The 22,008-nt window shown below is 40.8% G+C and overlaps 2 protein-coding genes across 3 annotated transcripts in view; one reads left to right on the plus strand and one right to left on the minus strand.

Moving 5' to 3' along the window:
• LOC140947832 (coiled-coil domain-containing protein 134-like) overlaps positions 1–22,008 on the minus strand; it is a 40,420-nt gene that overhangs the window by 5,050 nt on the left and 13,362 nt on the right. The window contains exons 1-2 of one of the 2 annotated variants that reach the window (XM_073397034.1): positions 1,599–1,778; positions 1,353–1,474 (exon numbers count right to left, since the gene is read on the minus strand). The exons of the other annotated variant lie outside the window; for it this stretch is intronic. Of the exons in view, the coding sequence (XP_073253135.1) occupies positions 1,353–1,474; positions 1,599–1,740 (264 nt within the window). The 5' untranslated portion in view covers positions 1,741–1,778. Of the gene's footprint in view, positions 1–1,352; positions 1,475–1,598; positions 1,779–22,008 lie in introns of those variants that run through there. 2 annotated transcript variants of the gene reach the window in all.
• Positions 1,923–22,008, plus strand: part of LOC140947825 (uncharacterized) — a 71,053-nt gene continuing 50,967 nt past the window's right edge. Inside the window, exons 1-2 of the mRNA XM_073397028.1 lie at positions 1,923–2,012; positions 8,302–11,953. Coding sequence (XP_073253129.1) covers positions 8,335–11,953 — 3,619 coding nt within the window. The 5' untranslated portion in view covers positions 1,923–2,012; positions 8,302–8,334. The remainder of the gene's footprint in view (positions 2,013–8,301; positions 11,954–22,008) is intronic.

Raw genomic sequence — 22,008 nt, forward strand, 5'->3', positions numbered from 1 at the left:
GCATTTCTAATTTTTGAAATTTTCTAAAGCATTTTTGGGATGAACAAGAGTGTAATAATTACTGAGACTACATTTGTTATATCTGTAAACCACGTGATATAGCTGAGTTGCACAGGTCATTAAATTATTGAGTTGAAAACCATCCGATCTGTATGATGATGTCATGTGTTGGTTTTGAAGTATACAAATTTTCGGAGCCCCCCCTCCTAGCGCAACAATTTTTTTGGAGCTCCCCCTTCGGGTGTCTAAAAATTTTTGGAGCCCCCCCTCAATATCTTCATCCCCCCCCCCCCCTTGTCATATTAAATGAACTTTCCCTTATTAAAAATTTTTCATTTTGGTGATAGTTTTCATAACCTTTTTCTTTGATTATGACATTTGTTTGGAGGAAATTGATAATCATGATAAATGCATGGTTAACAGAAAACTTAGTGCTTATAGCTTATTGCTATATCAGCTGATTGTGAACTGTACTAACAACAACCAATTTTACTGATATCAAGAGATACAGAGAACCAGGTTTTGCTTGCCTTAAAACCGTTATTATTGATTTTTGTGATGCATCTGGGAGGTTTGGGAAGACAGGTGAGAAATCCCTCTCCCTCTCAACTTCACTATGGGCTTTATAGGTATGTGCTGCTGTGAAGGGTATGGTTTTCAAGCAGTTTACTCTGGGATAGCGTATATAAATCAAAGAGTTTGGGTCTAGAATAAAGTATAATTTTCCAGGAAACTGAACAATAGTGGTTGAAGATTTTAGTCTAGGCCGGGGAAAATCGGGAATTGCCACTCAAAAATATTAAAAAATCAAATCAGCAAGTTTAAAAGCTACTAAAATCTACTCTAGGATAGGGGGGATTTGGGAGTTTAGTCTAGGGTAGCAAAATTCAGCTGAACTAGCTCTGGTATAGGCTACAGGTTCTAGGGTCCCAGCGACACATAACCAGCCAAAAATTCCTAAAGTACGCCCCTCCCCCACCCCCGGGTTAGAATAGTGCCTATATCAATTAAATTACATTAATTTGTCTACTGTGCCCAGTCTCCCAGTGCTTTTGAAATCAAAGATGGTAGCTATTAAAAAATGTACTGAGAGTTTGTTTGGCTAAAATATTTAAGTGCGTGCCCTGCAGACTGCTTCACTGGGTTACCACGTCTAATAAGATGGTCAGCCCCTCTAACCCCAAGAGAACCATGCCTAGCTAGGTGCATGCAGCTTTAAAACAGAAGGGAATCTGATCTGACCTATGCGTGATAATGATTTTATTAGGAAGTCAGGTTATTTGCCGGATGCTGGAGCTCTCACCCAGGAACTTATGACAAAAGCAGTATTGGTAAATTGGTACATTAATTACCTTAAATAATTTTTCAAGTACTATCTCGACCATCTTATACTGCTTGGAATAATCAGCAAGCTGTAGAATACTCTCTGCAGCAACGACTTGTTGAGCACGTTTTTCTTTAAAAACTGCACGATCTACGAGCGAAGATAGTCAAGGAAACTTGAACAAGCTTCAACTGCACCGTCTCTAAAAGAAGTCCTAATCAGTAAGAACATTATTAGTTAAAAAGCTTATCATTAAGCTTGCACAAAAGGATACAAACCAACATCTTGGTGTCTTTGATCGTGGAATTATTTTCTCCAGAAGTGTCTACATTGTTCCCAGGTGTTGGAGTTTCAGCCAGAACAGAGGCCACAGCATAAATAACGAAAAATAAACCATCGAGTGGCGAGGGTTTCATCTTTTTACACTTGCTGAAATTCTACATACGACAAAAGATGAAAAGATGGCCTTTCCACGCTTTCCACATGGCCCAGCCTCAGCTCCATGTTCATAAAATTTCCCCCACACTACACCCATTGACTTTTTCTTGAAAGTTCTAGTGATACCGTGATCGATGACGTAAAAGTCTACACCCTAGACAGAATGTGCTTACGGATGAAATAGTTAAAGGTTCATTTTGTAGCTGAACACCGATTCTGTCGAGTTTGTTTTCATTGTTCATCGAGAGCAGTAAGTAATATTTGAACTCTCCGATAAAGTTATCTCTCGGTCTAACTGCTTTTAGTATAATAACTGTACGTTAGTGATTATCACGCTTCATCCCAGGGCCGCTACAATCACCGCACGGCGATCATAACATTGAAGGCCAGCAGTTTTCAAAATGGCAGCCATATTTGTCAATAATTTTATTTTCTCGAATAATCATCAATGTAATTGTACTAAAACAATTAGTCACCTAAGGCGACGTGAATATCTGCGACTAATTGTTAAATATCTCATAACTACACGTGGCATCTTTGACCGCACATGAGGAAACTTACTCTGGCCTTCCAACTCTGGTGCTAGTCCTTCGTACGTCAACCGGAAGTAGTCTTTTTGTATTCTGGGCCGTGGTTTTACCCAAACTTTCGTGTACTATAACAGGCTAGACTACGAGTAGTCCCCCATTTTTCCTCAGGGATAGTAGAGCGAGCGAAACGCGAGCGCGCGAGAAAATCACCCACGCGAGAAAAGGCGACACGCCTCTCTCTCCCCGCCGCGTGTCGCCTTTTCTCGCGTGGGGTGATTTTCACGCGCCCTCGCGTTTCGCTCGCTCTACTATCCCTGAGGAAAAATGGGGGACTACTCGTAGTCTAATAACAGGCCAGAGCCCCGATTTTAGTGCGCGCAGGAGGAGGCCTAATCTCCACAGCAACCACCGCAAATCGGTTTCCAATAACAGACAAGGTAATTAGTTTTAAGCATTCCTCCAGACACCTTTGGAGAGCGCCGGACACATTGCCTGTCAAGGAACTTTGTACTTCTGATTAAACGAACCAGACATCTCAAGGAAACGCGAAATTTGATCAGACTATTTGGGTATTATAACTTCATTTCACGATCGATTGAAAATCTGGAAGTCGATCTTCGCGCCTCTGGTTTCGCAATTGATAACTACAGTTTTCTCGCCGCATTAGGATTCAAAAAGGCTTGATACGCTTTCAATGGTTTTTCAAGTGCTTTCTTTTAAGAAAATAGTGCTCCGATGGCTTATTTAACTCAGTCTACTTCTGTCAAGAGTAGTATGCCGTGTCAACATTGGAGACCTTCGAAGCGAAAACAGCGAGTCGGCGTATCAAGTTTTTACTGTCGAGCCACAAGTAGGAATACACTCTCTCAGGGACCGCGGAGGGGGAGGGGCTGGTAGGGCCGCGGCCCCACCACTTTTTTGCGCCCCCGCCCCTACTTTTTGCGCTGAAAAGAAAAAAAATTAAAATAAAAAAACGACTTGAAACAAGTATTTTCCCGTCTATATTCCGCCATATTCTCTGTATTTTCTTTAATTTCAAAGGCCAGGCATTTTGTGGGACTCCTGTGCTTTAATTTTCGCGCTAATTGTGCCCTGGGGCCGACTTGCCCCTTGATCAAACGCCATGCCTTGGCCACCCCTTCGCTTCGTTCGGCAATGTGTTTTGTACTTCCAGCTCCGGCAGAGTTTTTTATCAGTTTTATCAGACGAAATGAAGAAAATTAGTAGCTTTTTCAAGCCAAACGAAGGTGAGTAGTTGTTTTGAGTTGATTTGTCTTTCTCTTTTCGAATCAATGAAATATTCGATGGCAAGAAGAATTACATTACTTGAACAGTGAACCATAGTTAGAAATTTTTCAGATCACTTCAGTGTAGTATTTTCTATACTAACATTGTAATCGCGTCTTTTCTTGCAATGAATCTTTATTCCTTTTTTCGATTTTCAATATGAAAAAAATTGTCAGCCCTCCCATTTTTCACCTTGCTCCGCGGTCCCTGTCTCTGCTGGCACATCTTTCTCCGGTTTGGAAGGAACTCGGCGTGAAAAAGACCCTGACCAAAATCTTCTCTATTTGAACGTTTGAGAAAAGCCGTCATCAATGCACATTTTATAGTCGCCGGAGAAAACGAATGCGAGAGCTCGAGCTCTACTTCACATCTCCAAAAGGAACAGCAAGACCGATTATCTGATTCAATGGACGACCTTTTTGATCAAACGGCGAAGGATTCAAGTCTTTTTTCTCTGGCTTAAGACGATGTAAGCGTCGATGTGCCTCCAGTGACAAATCACTCTCCAAAAAGCCCGCCAAGCATTGTCGAAATCCCGCCAAAATCTTATTCGCTGGAAGGAGCCCAAAACGCTGGATTACTCCAGATATTCTAGCTTCCACTTCAACATCTTCGTGTTCGCTTGGGCGATCTGTATAATCAACGTCACAGATACAGTATGGTTTCTATATCAATCATTTTAGCCTCCTTGGAATGTCAATCATAATCCAAAAATTATTATTTCAGGTTACTTTTGTATTGTTACTTGCTTTTTACTTAATAGACCAAATTATAGGGCTACCCTCTCCCTCAGAGCTTACAGGCGGCGCGCCCAAGATTCTGAGGTGAAGGTAGTCTCTCTTTTGAAATGTCGTTCATAATCCAAACAATTTTTGTAGGTGATTTTTGTAGTGTCATAGGCCAAATTATAGGGCTACCCTCTCCCTCAGAGCTCACAGGCGGCGCGCCCAAGATTCAGAGGTGAAGGTAGTCTTTCTTTTAAAATGTCGGTCATAATACAAATTATTTTTGTAGGTTGTTTTTGTACTGTCATTTGTTTTTGAAATAGGCCAAATTATGGGGCTACACTCTCCCTCAGAGCTTACAGGCGGCGCGCCCGAAATTCAGAGGTGAAGGTAGTCTTTCTTTTAAAATGTCGGTCATAATACAAATTATTATTGTAGGTCCTCTTTGTCTTGTCATTTGTTTTGAAATAGGCCAAATTATGGGGCTACCCTCTCCCTCAGAGCTTACAGGCGGCGTGCCCAAGATTCTGAGGTGATGTTAGTCTCTCTTTTAAAATGTTGGTCATTTATCCAAATTATTATCGTAGGTTATTTTTGTAGTTTCATTTGTTTTTGAAATAGGCCAAATTAATTATAGGGCTACCCTCTCCCTCAGAGCTTACAGGCGGCGCGCCCAAGCTTCTGAGGTGATGTTAGTGTCTCTTTTAAAATGTTGGTCATTTATCCAAATTATTATCGTAGGTTATTTTTGTAGTTTCATTTGTTTTTGAAATAGGCCAAATTAATTATAGGGCTACCCTCTCCCTCCGAGCTTACAGGCGGCGCGCCCAAGCTTCTGAGGTGATGGTAGTCTCTCTTTTAAAATGTTGGTCATTTATCCAAATTATTATTGTAGGTAATTTTTGTAGTGTCATTTATTTTTGAAATAGGCCAAATTAATTATGGGGCTACCCTCTCCCTCAGAGCTTACAGGCGGCGCGCCCAAGATTCTGAGGTGATGGTAGTCTCTCTTTTAAAATGTTGGTCATTTATCCAAATTATTATTGTAGGTTATTTTTGTAGTTTCATTTGTTTTTGCAAATAGGCCAAATTAATTATAGGGCTACCCTCTCCCTCAGAGCTAACAGGCGGCGTGCCCAAGATTCTGAGGTGATGGTAGTCTCTCTTTAAAATTTTGGTCATTCATCCAAATTATTATTGTAGGTTATTTTTGTAGTTTCATTTGTTTTTGAAATAGGCCAAATTAATTATAGGGCTACCCTCTCCCTCAGAGCTTACAGGCGGCGCGCCCAAGATTCAGAGGTGAAGGTAGTCTTTCTTTTAAAATGTCCGTCATAATACAAATTATTATTGTAGGTCCTCTTTGTCTTGTCATTTGTTTTTGAAATAGGCCAAATTATGGGGCTACCCTCTCCCTCAGAGCTTACAGGTGGCGCCCCCAAGTTTCTGAGGTGAAGGTAGTCTCTCTTTTAAAATGTCGATCATTTATTCAAATTATTATTGAAGGTTATTTTTGTATTGTCATTTGTTTCTGAAATAGGCCAAATTATGGGGCTACCCTCTCCCTCAGAGCTTACAGGCGGCGCGCCCAAGATTCTGAGGTGATGGTAGTCTCTCTTTTGAAATGTCGGTCATTATCCAAATTATTATTTTAGGTCACCTTTGTACTGTCATTTGTTTTGAAATAGGCCAAAATATGGGGCAAACCCTCTCCCTCAGAACTTACAGGCGGCGCGCCCAAGTTTCTGAGGTGATGGTAGTCTCTCTTTTAAAATGTCGGTCATTTATCCAAATTATTATTGAAGGTTATTTTTGTATTGTCATTTGTTTCTGAAATAGGCCAAATTATGGGGCTTCCCTCTCCCTCAGAGCTTACAGGCGGCGCGCCCAAGATTCTGAGGTGATGGTAGTCTCTCTTTTGAAATTATAATTGCAGGTTATTTTTGTAGTGTCATTTGTTTTTGAAATAGGCCAAATTATGGGGCTTCCCTCTCCGTCAGAGCTTACAGGCGGCGCGCCCAAGATTCTGAGGTGAAGGTTGTCTCTCTTTTAAACTGTCAGTCGTCAACCATAGTATTATTGAATTTTCATTTTCCAGAGTTCATAGTGGTACCTTCTTTATAGTTTTACGTGATTTGTGGCAAAGACAATACCAGGCTAACAAATTTATTCTACTTTATGCGTGAGGCGACAATCACCGTGGCTGACTGGCCTCCAAAGTTCCTTTATAATTTGGACGCTTCTCAGGAGTTCCTTTACTGCTTGTATTCTAGAATTGGCGATTCTCAGCAGCTTGAAGCTCTTGCATTGCATCAGTTGTTCCTTGGACGGCGACCTTTTTCTTGTCCCGAGTACAATATCGATTCTCGATTCTCGACTCTCGATTACCGTATCTTGCTCGTGCAAGGTTTCGGCAACGGGATCAGTACTTAAACCATTGCAGGAAAACTGTTTGGTAGAAGAAGAGTTAAATGGTGGCTTCGGTGAGTTACCTGTCTGATGCTCGGTATATCACTGTCAAACTGCGCAACAGAATGCACGAAAAACCCCTGTGGTACTTGAAAAAAAAGAAAAAGAACCTGAGCGATGTAATTTAGTAACTTATTCATGGTGTTCAGCTTCCGGTTTATTCAGCTTATTGCCAGTTGTAGGCAAAGTTCACGCGCACATTATCGCATTCTAACTGGGTCGATTGTGAGGAAACTGTTATGTCAGTCATTGACTAAAAACCCCCGCGCGTTAAGCCTTTGTGCGACGGACGTCCCTTAGAAATATAAATTGCCCACACTGATCACCAATTCTACTTAAAAAGTGTTGCTGATTGAGTTGTGTAATGTATTCTAGAGTGTAAATTTAGTACTAACCTCGCAGACAAGGATGCAATGAGACATTTATTTTGCGTAGTTAGGCCTGCTATCCATTGGGCAACCATCCCTTTTATCTTCTTTCGATAGCCTGTCCATGCACCAACCTTTGGGTACAGAAACTAGCTGCCTCTCGCTGTACCAAAACTTGATAGTTTTGGCGTTCAATATTTTTAACGGGTGCTCACAAAACACCGGGACTGCATCGTGCGCCTTTGGCGCTTTGGTATCCTGCGAGCTTTGGTTCATCGCGTTTTGAAAGATGGAAATTTTGATATTCCCGCGAAAAAGAAGACCGATTAAACGCGTCTTTCATTGACTACAGTGAAACGCCCGGAAATGAAGGATGTTTTGAAAGAAACGGGAAAACTGATAAAAGTAAATATTTGTTTTGATAAGTGAAATTAATGAGAAATAACCATAAACTAGTTTTGTGTTTTTGTTTTTTAAAAGCGGTTTGTCTGGTACCAGATTTGTACAGTTACTTTCAATCAAACATGGATCGGGTTTTGTTAATTATGACAGAATGTAATTAAAAAGCATTATGTTGACAGCTACAAGGCACATGCATGCTTAAGCTGCGAGTATCCCGCCATGTTTTAAACAAAGGGCCTCTGACCAAGCTGGCATTCTAATCCGCCACAAATATGTGAAGCACGCGTCTTTCAAAGTCGCCTAGTACTTAAAATCGGGGCTCTGGCCTGTTTGAGTTTGTGATGATCGTCTCTTTAAGAGTAAAGAAACTTAGCAATACAATTTTGGTAGCATCAAGGCATGTAAAAAGGGAAGAAAACATACTTCCGGTTGACGTGCGTCGCTCAAAAAGTTAAGCTCCTTAATGGCTTGTCAAAAACGTTACATATGCCCCTTCCTATCCAATCCCTCCATGATCATTTTTCCCAAATCATAACTTCCCTTCAACTGAACAACATACTTCAGCTTCTTTCTAGCCTGCGAGCAAGCTCTCCATTTGGGCTATACTATCTGAACACTTGTTTATTTTTTCTTTAGGCTATGTTAATTAAGTAAAAGTATTATTGAAATTCCCTTTAACCCTGTAGTATATACGTAGTGTCAGGCAATGATCATTTTATTCATTTGGTAAATTCTTTGTATTAAACTTTTTAAACCAGGTTTCAAGACTGTTGCCCTCCTTCTGTTACCAAATGGCCTCTAAAGTTTACTCAGAAGAACAGCTTAACTACTTCCGGGTTTGTCACATAGCCACTGACATACTGCCACAGGCTTTACGATTACTGTTCAAGCAGGAATGGGACAATCATTACAAGGTAACACTTGGAGAATGGAAGGACACGCCTCAAAATGGCCTGGACTTTAAAAACGGTGAGTCTCCAGCTAATCAAAGAAGACATGCCCGACTGTTGGCCACAATGGTAAATGGAGACAGGGCGCAGTGGGACTGTACTATGCTCTTTTATGCCATTCTGTTCTCTTATTCTATCGGACATCGACTGAGTCCACTGATCAAAACTAATGTTGATGATCTCAGGAAGTTTCGAAATGAAGACTTCGCTCACATGACAGAAGGTCAGTTCTCGAGTGCAGACTTCAGAATCACTGTTGCAAAAGTGGAGACAGCATTTCGAGCTCTTGGCCTGTCTACTGTTGAAATCCAAACAGTAAGTAAGCAGAAAAGTTTTCCCACCAATGAATTGCAAAATGTGACGACAAGTAATCAGAAACTTACTCAAGATCTTCAGACGAAAGTTTTGGAACTTCAAGACAAAGATACTAAATTGCAGGACAAAGCTAAAGAGCTTCTGGAGAAAGATATCGAATTTCAGGAAGAAAAAGTCAAGTTTGAAGGGAAGGAAGCGGAACTTCAAGACAGGCTAAAAACTACTGAACAACATCGCAAGGTCTTTGAAGAGCAACTACAGCGCGAAGTAGAGCCATTTTGCGTCCTTCCACCCAGACCTCCTCATGTGATCGCAAGTCGCAATTGCCATGTTGACAAAGTAACACAGAAGCTGTTAAAGTTAAGGAAGGCTAACGAGAACACTTTAATTTATTGCTATATTTCAGGCAATCCTGGGAGTGGCAAATCTCAGCTGGCTGGACTTGCTGCTGAGAAATACTACAAAGAAGCCAGCAAAGACACAACTGCTCCGTCATTTGTCATGACTTTAAGTGGTGAAAACCTAGAAGCGCTTTTAACATCATACCTGTCACTGGCAAGAAGAATGCACTGCCCCGACAGTACTATAAATACCACTGAGAACTCCAAGGATCTAAATAATGAACGGAAAATAGCCATTATCAAAGATTTAATTGTGAGAAAAATTCACCTTTACTCATCTTGGCTCTTAGTGATTGACAATGTCACAAATCTTCGTTTGATAGGGCAGTTTCTTCCTGAGCGTGGAAGTGAGCAGTGGGGCAAAGGCCAGCTGCTAATCACAACGCAGGATTGCTCCTGTATCCCTCCAGATAGTTACCTCACATCCCACATCTCCATAAGCAAAGGCATGGAGCCTGCTGATGCTATTTGCCTTCTAACCGAGCTCTCTGGAATCACTGACAATGACATGGGAGAAAACGTAGCCCACGCATTGGATTACCAGCCACTTGCACTAGCCAGCGCAGGAGTGTACGTGGGAAAGGTGCGAAATACCAATCCAAACTTTAACTGGGAGGGGTACTTAGAAAAACTAGAGAAAGGCAAACGTGAACTCACTGAAAAGGAACTTGCCAAAGTAAACAGTATTCACCCAAACTCTATGACTGCAGCGACCAAGATAGCTCTTGAAACGGTAATGGATTCTGATGACATAATGAAGCATGCTTTCACTTTTCTTGCTTTTTGTGCTCCAGAGCCACTGAGGTTAGACGTATTAACCACTTACGTTGTAAATGCTGATGGAGAGTTGGATAAAGAGGACATAGGCATTCAGATTCAAGGGTCCTCTCTGTTGCTACTCGAAAAAGAGGATGATGTCAACATTCGTTTACACAAGGTGGTACACGATATTGTCAAGCGTTTAGTTAAAGACCAAATGGAGGCTAATGAACATGCTCGCGTTGCTTGCGTCGCAATAGGGTCATGCAGGCAGTACATTCATGAAGCAATACCAGAGACCCTGCGAAGTAAGGATTCCGTCGGTGGAAGCAGACATATTGTTCCACACGTAAAAACTCTAGCTGTAGGAATAACAAACATTGTCTCTACTGAAGAGAAATTCAGTCTCATCAAAAACACTATTCTAAATATACACAATTCTATAGATAACTTTGAGATACTTGGTGAAGTTTGCTGCTTTCATAGCGAGTATGTGTCCGCAATGAAGTATTTCAGTGTAGCTTTAAAACTCATTGAAGACAGTACGATAAGGACAGGCCGTAACCATGGACATGTTAAGCGGGTCTCGCGTATTTACCATAACACAGGTCTCCTTCATAGTAAATTAAGTGACTATCAACAGGCCAAGGAGTATTTTGAACGTGCCCTGTCCATAGAACTTAATAAGCTTGGACCCGACCATGTTGACGTCGCGCGTACTTGCCATAACATGGGTAACCTACACTGCAACCTGGGTGACAATCAGCAGGCCAAGAAGTATTATGAACGTGCCCTTTCCATACAACTTAATAAGCTTGGACCCGACCATGTTGACGTAGCGATTACTTACCATAACATGGGTAACCTACACTGCAACCTGGGTGACAATCAGCAGGCCAAGAAGTATTATGAACGTGCCCTGTCCATACAACTTAATAAGCTTGGACCCGACCATGTTGACGTCGCGGCTATTTACCATGACATGGGTATCCTACATCGTAACCTGGGTGACAATCAGCAGGCCAAGAAGTATTATGAACGTGCCCTGTCCATACAACTTAAAAAGCTTGGACCCGACCATGTTGACGTCGCGAGTACTTGCCATAACATGGGTATCCTACACTGGAACCTGGGTGACAATCAGCAGGCCAAGAAGTATTATGAACGTGCCCTGTCCATACAACTTAATAAGCTTGGACCCGACCATGTAGACGTCGCGCGTACTTGCCATAACATGGGTATCCTACACTGCCACCTGGGTGACAATCAGCAGGCCAAGAAGTATTATGAACGTGCTCTGTCCATAAAACTTAATAAGCTTGGACCCGACCATGTTGACGTCGCGCGTACTTGCCATAGCATGGGTAACCTACACTGGAACCTGGGTGACAATCAGCAGGCCAAGAAGTATTATGAACGTGCCCTGTCCATACAACTTAATAAGCTTGGACCCGACCATGTTGACGTCGCGCGTACTTGCCATAACATGGGTATCCTACACTGCCACCTGGGTGACAATCAGCAGGCCAAGAAGTATTATGAACGTGCCCTGTCCATACAACTTAATAAGCTTGGACCCGACAATGTTGACGTCGCGCGTACTTGCCATAACACGGGTATCCTACACTGGAACCTGGGTGACAATCAGCAGGCCAAGAAGTATTATGAACGTGCCCTGTCCATACAACTTAATAAGCTTGGACCCGACCATGTTGACGTCGCGCGTACTTGCCATAACATGGGTAACCTACATCGCAAACTGGGTGACAATCAGCAGGCCAAGAAGTACTATGAGCGTGCCCTGTCCATACAACTTAATAAGCTTGGACCCGACCATGTTGACCTCGCGGCTATTTACCATGACATGGGTATCCTACACTGCAACCTGGGTGACAATCAGCAAGCCAAGAAGTATTATGAACGTGCCCTGTCCATACGACTTAATAAGCTTGGACCCCACCATGTTAAGGTCGCGGCTACTTACCATAAAATGTATGCTACATCGCAACCTCGGCGACACTCAGCAGGCCAAAGAGTATTATCAACGTGCTCAGTATATTATATTGAATAAGCTTGGACCTGATCATGCCAAGGTCACGAAATTGTCCCTTTTGTTTGACGTGCAGCGTGTTTTGGATTTCCAGCAGCAGGCGCCTGATGCATATGACCGTACACAAAAGCGTGGACCGGATCAAACTGATTTGGAATTTGCTAATTGCAAGAGGCGTCGCTAAGATGACTCTTCACTATTTTCAAATAATGTTGTTGATAACCTACTGCGTCGTTTCGTTCTTTACATTTAAACGACTCAAATAACTGCAGTTTTGTAGAATTTTAGCACACGTGATATTTATACGGATTAGTTATGTAGGAGTATAGAATAGTAAATTCAAGAGTTTGCGAGACTGTCCACTTAATATGGACACCTGTTAAAGCGGACAACGGACACTTCTTTCTTGCCAAATCAACACTGAGATTCTCATAGAAAGTCAACCTCGCTGATAGGGATACTTCATTATCAATTGTGTTTTGTAATAAAACTTTCCTTCTTGAAGGTTAAAAGTCTTTCAGTTGACAGCATGTCGATGTTCCCAGCGCTAACAGTACATCATATAGGATAATCTGAGAGGCCAATTTTAAGCTTACTTTTGGCATCAAACGAGTTATGTAGAGAACGGTTTTGATGATTAACATATACCTTATTCTTACTAAATTTCGCGATTTTCGCGATTTTAAAAAATTCGCGAAACTTAATACGCGCAGACCAAAGGATGCGCGAAAATTCAATACCATTTTTTATTTTTTTCCAAGCTTGAGAGCGGGCGGAATCCTCCAAATCCTGCAATCTGATTGGTTCCGAGAGCGGGTGGTATTTTACGATCTTGCCCGCTTACCCGGGCGGAATTGTTGGTAGCTTCATTCACAAGTTTGTTTGTTGTTTGTGAATGAACAAAACCGTCATTTTCAAACCATTTTTCTTTTTAAAACTTGCGCTATTAGCATTAGCTGGGGAAAAGTGAATTTTATTATTCACTCAAAATATGTGAAGGGAGAATCAAGCAAGTCCTCTATCGCTTTCTGTTCAGCCAACAGTTATGATTTGTCTTGTTCATAAGGTTCTATGTACATGTAGGACAGTTTTAAGTTTACAGTTTAGCTCTTGAAATGTACAGTGGAACCCCGCCTTACGACCACCCCGTTTATAAGACCACCTCGTTATTACGGCCATTTTCTTTCAAACCAACCGTAAAAACCATTCAGTCATTTTATTATTTTGAAGACCCCGTTAGTGGGACCACCTCATTATTACGGCCAGGATTTTAAGGCCTAACGGTGGTTGCATTAACTGGGTTCCACTGTATACGTTTTATTGATTTGTGACAAGTGCCCTTTGCTCAGGATGAAAACAAAGACACTATAGCGAAATTTAGTACCCTTTTTCTCTAATTTTTTTTAGCAATCGCGAAATCTAGTCCTCGCGAAATGCGGCTCCCGAATATTCGCGAAATTAAATACGCGCAAAAATTAATAAAAATAAGGTAGATAGCGATTTTTAAGAAAAAACCGTGGATTTGATCCGTGAAATGAAAGCAAGACATGTTTTAAAATTTGACGATGCTTAAGTCCTCTTTTATTTCTTTAAAAGTTTGTGCTAATAAAAGGTGTTGTTTTACTTTAACAACGTAACACGCAAGCAGTTAACGCTAGTTAACACGGACACCCTGTTTATACAAACACTTTCTATGGGCCCTTCAGTGTCCGTATTAACAGGGTTTGACTGAAGAGTGTTTATTGATAACATGACCCGCGGGATATCCCGTTAATCAATACAGACACTTTCTATTGACCCTTCAGTGTCCGTATTAACAGGGTTTGACTTTAGAGTGTTTATTGATAACATGACCCGCGGGATATCCCGTTAATCAATACAGACACTTTCTATGGACCCTTCAGTGTCCGTATTAACAGGGTTTGACTGAAGAGTGTTTATTGATAACATGACCCGCGGGACATCCCGTTAATCAATACAGACACTTTCTATTGACCCTTCAGTGTCCGTATTAACAGGGTTTGACTGAACAGTGTTTATTGATAACAAGACCCGCGGGACATCCCGTTAATCAATACGGACACTTTCTATGGGCCCTTCAGAGTCCATATTAACGGGGTTTGACTGAACTGTGTTTATTGATAACATGACCCGTGAAACATCCCGTTAATCAATACGGACACTTTCTATGGCCCCGTCAGTGTCCATATTAATGGAGTTTGACTGTACTTAGCCAGTTAATGCTCTTCCGCGACCACACAAAGAGATTTAGCCTGTTCTTTTGCAAGCTGTTGGATACCTTACTGCACTCCATTAAACGCGGCGGTGTTTCCAATGCGGTATTTATTCAAAGGCGGAAATCACAAAGCGCCGGATTCCTTTTATTAGGTGCGGCATTTATTCGAGGGCGGCGATTAGTCAAGTAAATACGGTAAGCATAGCTATGTCCTCTTCCCCAGTTGTCATGGCGGACACGACTACCCAGTTACGTAAAATTTTTTACTTAATTTGTAGCGGAGCTTCACGCGCGCGCTTCGCGCGTGCGTGGGCGGAGCCCCATGGCTAAGTAAATCTACCCATCCCAGAAAATTTGGTAATCACGTGACCGTACACCGACCGCCCGCCGTCCGTCCGCACCACAGGAAAACCAATTTTTACTCTCACACTTTTAGCTAGTTTGGGAGCCCAAGAGAAAACTTATATGCACAGGCTGCACATCAATGTTGTGATCAATTGACAGCTATCAAAACAGGGCATCCGCTGACAAGTATCACCTGACCGTACCGCGGGCTCAAGTGTCGACCCATCGAGGTCGAGTATTTTTTTAAAGTTATCCGCTGACAAATTACCAGTTTCAAATGATCGCAGGCTCAAGTTTATTTTTTCCAAGGATTCATATCAAATATGTTGTGGTTATGTCACTATGGCTCCGCACTATTAGGATTTTGATTTCAAACTGACCTCGGAAGCGAAAATTCATCCAGTTTTTTTAAAAGTACAGGCGGGGAAGACCTTATCTTACCATGGTCACGCATTGGTCACGCTCTACGTCCAGTTTTTATACTCTGATTGGTCAAAATTTGACAGGTGAGTTTATGCGGAAAAATTATGTAGCATCTTGAAAGTAGTTTACTTTGACAGCTGAAGCTGACAGAGTTTTGTGTCAACTTGTGATGTTTTTAACTGTCTTTTTCCTCTGGAGGTACAAAATGAAATACAGCTGCTATCAAGAGTCTTCTGTTATTTATGGCTGGTTTGTTTACTGGGTTTTGGTTGAGAAATAAGTTGCTTGTCAAAATTCGGTAATTCGATTTCGGATGGCATCGTCTTCGTTTTTCACCTTGCTTAATGCGTAAGAGGGTTTAAAAGTCTCAAGCAACTGTGGCCTCCCTTGATAGCTTTCAGGAACTGAATCTCGAATGGTAAGTCTAAGTAATTATTGTATTTGATGTTTGTGTTTCATGAAGTCTTGCACAGTTCACGCTGACAGTTTATGCGGCAAGTTTATGCACGTTTGCAGGATTTGAGTCAATGATCTGACCTAGTATCAGGTTTGATATAAGCTTACAGAACTTTAAAAAGCCTTCAGATATATTTGCTCACCACAAATAGAAAGAAAACGTTCCGAAGGATATTTAGTTATAAATTTGGCTGTAGAAAGAAAACTTTGAGCGATTTTCTTGCTTCGAGGAGTTCACTTACGAAAACAGTAAACACCGCGCTGGGAAGAGTTTGACTAATAGTCGCGGGTCGCGGGTCGCGGGTCGCGGGTCGCGGGTCCAAAGTCGCGGTCGCGGGTCCAATGTCGCGGTCGCAGGTCCAATGTCGCGATCGTGGGTCCAATGTCGCGGTCGCGGGTCCAAAGTCGCGGTCGCGGGTCCAGTGTCGCGGCAGGGAAAAATGATTTGGGGTTCGAGGTAACAGCTGAGTGAAAACGGCTGATATGAACACAATATAAAGGACAAAACTCTTTTTTATGCACGATACTCCACGGTTGCCAATTTACAGGTTACGGATGTTAGAGTCAACAAAATAATGTCTCAAGAAAAGACCTAAAAAAAAAAGCTGGCCGACTTCTGTGTTCAACGCAAGTTTATTTTGTTTTCTTTCTATCGAGACCAGTTATACTTATGCATAACAGTATCTGATAAAAAAGTTACCATAAGTTACCATGCTTTTTTCTTGTCGATGAATTGCTCACAAATGCTTAGGGGTTCATTTACTGAAAAATATGCGATACACTTCATAGACTACAGATTATAAACGTTACAACAACTTAAAGCCTTTTTTTAAAAAAAGCGAACTCGGGTTCAAAAAGCTACGAGTCTGTCGGTAGAAGAAACGAGAACTCTTATATTTAACAAATGTTTTCGACAAAACTGAAAGAAAATGTAAACAGGCGCATGAAACTTCATTCAAGCGGTATTCAAGGCATGAATTTAATATGGAAACAAGTAATAATCCACAGAAAGGAGTCTGTTCCTCGAAGCAAGATTTTCGCTTAATGCTTTTCTTTTTACAACTGAGACGGCAACCCGGAATGTTCAATATAACTTCTTGTTCTCTTCACCTAAATGGCAACCAGGACAACCTGACAATAGGAAGCCATTCAATGTGCGTCTCAGTCAAATCTTGAAAACATGCATCGTAAATAACCAAGTGAGTAAGTAGGTAAGGAAATAATAACGCCCGATATCATGAAGCTGAAAAAGAAAGTAAACCAGACACTGAAAACGGTAAGTTATCAACTCCACCAGAGCTAAGAAAAGACAATAAATTAGGTAAGTAATTCCAGATTCCAGGTACTGGATTGAAGTCTTTGTCAGTAGAACCAAGAGACTATGGTCTATTCTGTCTTGGTAGAACTTGGATTCCGGATTTCAATCGTTAGTGGGAACAAACTCCTTTCTGTGGACAAGAGAGGATAAAGCTCGATCTTTATCCCCTCTTGCTGTGGATTATTACTTGTTTCTATATTAAATTCATGCCTTGAATACCCACTTGAATGTACTTTACTGGCACTTAAAGCCCAACGTCTCTCCTCCTCTTTCCAGTTACTTGAGCAAAGAGTTTATTTTGGGAGTTTGCGACCAGGAAGTTTTTCAACAAGCGTTTTCTTTATTTTTGCCGAAAACATTTGTTAAAATTGAAACAGTTCTCGTTTCTTCTACCGACAGACTCGTAGCTTTTCGAGCCCGAGTTAGCCCTTTTTTTATAAAAGGTTTTTAAGTTGTTGTAACGTATATGATTTATAGTCTATGAAGTATATCGCACATTTTTCAGTGAATGCACCCCTAAGAATTTGTCAGCAATTCATAGACAAGAAGAAAACAATGGTAACTCAGGGTAACATTTTTTATCAGATACTGTTATGCATAAGTACATTCAAAGCTGAATTTATAGATAACTGGCCCGATAGAAAGAAAACAAAATGAACTTGCGGTGAACACAAAAGTCGGCCAGCTTTTTCTTTTACGTCTTTTCTTGAGACATTATTTTGTTGACTCTAACATCCGTAACCTGTAAATTGGCTACCGTAGAGTATCATGCATAAAAACGATTTTTTTCCCTTCATATTTTTTTCATATCACTCGTTTTCACTCAGTTACCTCGAACCCCAAATCATTTTCCCCTGCCGCGACATTGGACCCGCGACCGCGACTTTGGACCCGAGACCGCGACATTGGACCGCGACCGTGACTTTGGACCCGCGACCGCGACTGTGGACCCGCGACCCGCGACCCGCGACCCGCGACTATTAGTCAAACTCCGCTGGGAAGCCGGCTAAAACATAAACTTAAACTTTACGCTTAAAGACTCAGGATTTTTAGAGACACTTGAATACTTGTCTTCGTGAATGAAAATTGTTGTCTCTGTAAATGTTTCACGGAATTATATCTCTTTTTTTGATTGTTAGTAGTCTCTCTTGCAATTTTAATCGCTTGTCCGTGCCGTTTGTTTTCATCGTTCATGACCATCGCTTGCAGGAGTACTCAAAAATGTCGCGCGTATCAAACGCTTTATAAGATTACACATCGTTATAACTGAAACCATTAAATAACAAAACAAATAATAATAAATTCGCTATTATGTTGAAGCGTAACTCTGTTAAAGTTCATTCAAACACTCGACCACACTGACAGCTCGCACTATAGAAACGAGAACCAGCTGGCCGTATGGGTGATTTTGGAAATTTTCTGAAATTTTTGAACGGTTTGGCTCGTCCTGAATATTGACTGAGTGCAATTTGTCTTGAAAAATTGTGAAATACCGCATTCTGTCCGAGCTCTGTATGATGAATAGTACTGTTTCACCTCAAATGTGGTGTATAAAAATTATAAAAGGTTGGTTTAAACACCCCCAGATTTGTTGGCAAGAATTTGTAAAGTAAACCTGTCGAACGCAAAAAAATTTGGCGTGATTTGTTTTCCAAGAATTTGTTTTCGAGGCCTAATCTACTGTGATCTTGAATGTGATCGAAGATGTTTGCTATTTTTTGGGTGTACATATAAGGTTATCAATTCGATGTAAGATGTTTCACTCTAAAATAACTTAGCCTTTCCCTCAAAAGTCACATGAATGTGCCCTTAAGTTAAATGATTTGTGGATTAAAAGTTTATTGTTTGATTTAAATTATAAATTTATTAAAATTGGAACTTCGCTTTTAGCCCTGGCTAAATCTATATATTATACGTACAATATAATCAATATAATCAGTATAATCAAAGTTCATGAAACATTCATATTGTAAGATAGGCTACTTTATTAAACATGTCCCGTTTACCGCGCGGACGCAATGCTTCAAGCTGATTGGCTATTTTCTATTACTTTTTGTATTTTCTTGGATTTGATTGGCTCATACAGGTTTCCCTATTTTCTTAAATTAATTGGACAGTTTTCCTTTTTCATTAGGAAATTCCTTTTTAAAACTATCCATATTAATCCTTGATTGGACAAATTTTTAAAAAAAAATAATAAAAAAAATTAACAAAATTAAAGAAATTTGAAAAAATTCTTAAATTTTTAAATCAAAAAAAAAATCAATTTTTAAAAATTAAAGGATAATAGCTATTCTTACAATATCGGATTAACTACCAGGTCCCGGTTGTTCAAACGTTGGATAGCGCTATTTACCGGATAAATCACTATCCAGAGGATAAGAATTATAGTGAAACCAATTGCGCTTTGTAGTGGAGTGGATAGCGTTATTCAACTTTTGCAACAACTGGGACCTACTGTATAATTAAAATGCTAATGAGTAAGTTTTGAAAGCTGCTCTTTTGTCTTCAGGTCCCGGAGTATACACAATGTCTGGGAAAAGGCCTAGGGACTAAGTATTTCATCTACTCCTCTTTTTTGCGGTAGACCTGCACCGCTCTAAACCTCTTATTTCACTGGTCCCCTTTAAACTACACTTCAATTGTTTTCAGGGATAGCGGCATTGTTATGTGACAATCCCTACTGTTTTCCCAGCTAATCAAAAACAATCTTTCAAATAGGTGCGGTATCGCCCCTTTTTCGTAATTTTCTTTTATTTTAGGAATATTGAGGCTGACTTTGGCGAAGGCTCAGTCAAGAATATGTAAAGCGATACCCATGGCTGAGATTTTCTTAATAAAGAAGATTGCGCGTTGATCTAACCTATCATAAACTTCGATCAATTAAACTACTCAATAGCATGTTTATAGGTGAAGCACCTGTGGCTCTTTCAGTTTTTTGACAAATAAACCTTGCACTGCGTACTACTTCAGAAAAAGAAATAACATAATCGTCCTGTAGTTTCTTAAAACTCTTTTAGCTATAGAGCCGCTATTCTTTGGAAGGCTGACTCGACTCATTTTACACGCCAGTCTTCTGTTTTTCATCGCAAAGTGAAGACTGACGAGGCTTATTTTAAGGAACTTGATTTTATCGCACGGTCGGTCCAGTCGCCGCTCAGGCACTGCCAAGATTTTAAATGTCTTTAAGCATTTTATGTTCTTCGGCTTTAAAATGATTTTTTTTTTGTATGTGAAACTTGTGGTAAATCGTTAGCCGCGTTCTAACAACAAAACGAGAGAAAACTATTAGAGATATTAAGAATCACGTTAACGCCAAACGGCAAACGTGAATTTGTACCACGTGACCAAGTTTTTCCCTTAATATTTGTCGTTTACTATTTATTACTTCTACTGAGAAATAATTACTTTCACGCCAGTTTTATCCATAAGAATTGTTCTGGACAATTTTTATCTGCCTATTTTCTACTCTGAGAAATTCTTAACTTGAATCTGGCGTTTGCCGTAAACGTGAATCTTAATCTAATTGCACATACTGAAAAAAACCGTGTATTTTACCATCAACAGCCTATGACTGCCCATGGATACTAGTCTACTCTTTGTACTATCCATGGGCTGCATGCTATGCAGAAGTGGAGTTTTAAAAGGTGTTGACAAACAATCTGAGATCTGAGCAACAAGTAATGGAAAGGAAGATTGTACACATAAATCTGAGGCAAAAGATACGACACAAGGAATGCACGATACCCTACGTGTTATAACCAAGACAAAAGCGTCCGAAGGAGGAAGAGTAGTTGGTAAAGAAGGGGCCGATCGAGGAATTTTCCTTAAGGGAAGGGGGGAGAGGGTGGATCCATCTTGTGCACACCGTCCATGCAAATTATTTCCCCTCTTCCTAGACACTTCATTAGTCTCCACTACTTAGACCCTTGCTTAGATGATGCGCACAGCCGACATGTGACGTTCTACTTGTAAAGAACACATCTCAGAAATTTTCGTCTGTTATGACTGGTGATAAACCAATTTTGTCCTATATCTTGTGGGTGGTTCGGATCCCTCCGACCCTACCCCTTGAGAGTTATTGAAATGTTACAAAGCAGAAGACATGGAATTTAAAGATTGAATAGAGAAAAAGAATATTAAGCTTGTTGGAGAGAGGCTTAGAATTTGTACGTGGAGGACTGGAAATAGGGTGATTCTACGGATAGCTTGCGTAGCTGGCAGGATGGTCACGCGCGGGGTTCTCTCTTGGCGGAGGAGCCGCGAGGGAAAATTTGAATTTGACTTACTCCCAAACTTGTTGAGGCTCCGGCGCTCGGCTGCCAAAAAACAGCAACACTCCTCTGCCAATCCCGCGAGCCGCGCAGGCTAGTACACGGAATACCCTAGATTGCAGTAGTAGACATATGGTAAGAGAGAATTATAGTTAAGGTATCCGAAGGTAGATATCGTCGTGATTTACTTTAAATTCATCTATCTTTAGACTACCGTAGATGGAAGAGACGTGGAGTTTCCACGACAGGTTTCCAAGGAATATCCCTTCTGCACACGAGCTATAGGAGAATTATTTATTAAGATGTTTATACTGTTGGGATAATCTGTTTGCCCTGTGGATAAAAAAATTAATAAGAGTAATGAACGTTGACTTTTCAGGGTGGAAAGTGAGTTTATTTCCATTAAACCAAAAGGAAACAAGAAAGAGCTCTTGATTAATATTTGTTTAAGAAACTAAGTCTTAATGACGAACAAATATATTAGTATCATACGCGAAGAAGACTGACGAGAGGTGACTCGAAGAGTGAAAAGGATCAATGATATACTAGAAGAAAAGGGGAAGGCCAAAGAAGAGAGCTTTGGGGAACGCTACACACAACATTGTTAAATAAAGAGACATGATGATGAACCATATCATACGGTTCTCTCTGAGCTATATAACTGGGAAGCCAAGTTAACGGAGCACCGCGGATACCATAGAAATTCATTTTGTCAGTTACACTGGAACCTCTACTCGGGGGACGCCCTCGGGACCAAGGAAAGTGTCCCCTGATTGGAGGTTGGGCTGAGGCTTGTAAAAAAAAATCAAACAACGAATAAAATATCTTTAATTATTAAGAGCCGAAAAAGGCGTCTGCTCTCGCAGGCTGTGGAATCTGCTACAGTCATTATTTCAAGCAGCTAGATAATGCATAAAAGATCATGAATAACTTATCTC

This window comes from Porites lutea, chromosome 9 (genome assembly GCF_958299795.1).
Source record: "Porites lutea chromosome 9, jaPorLute2.1, whole genome shotgun sequence".
NCBI lineage: Eukaryota > Metazoa > Cnidaria > Anthozoa > Scleractinia > Poritidae > Porites > Porites lutea.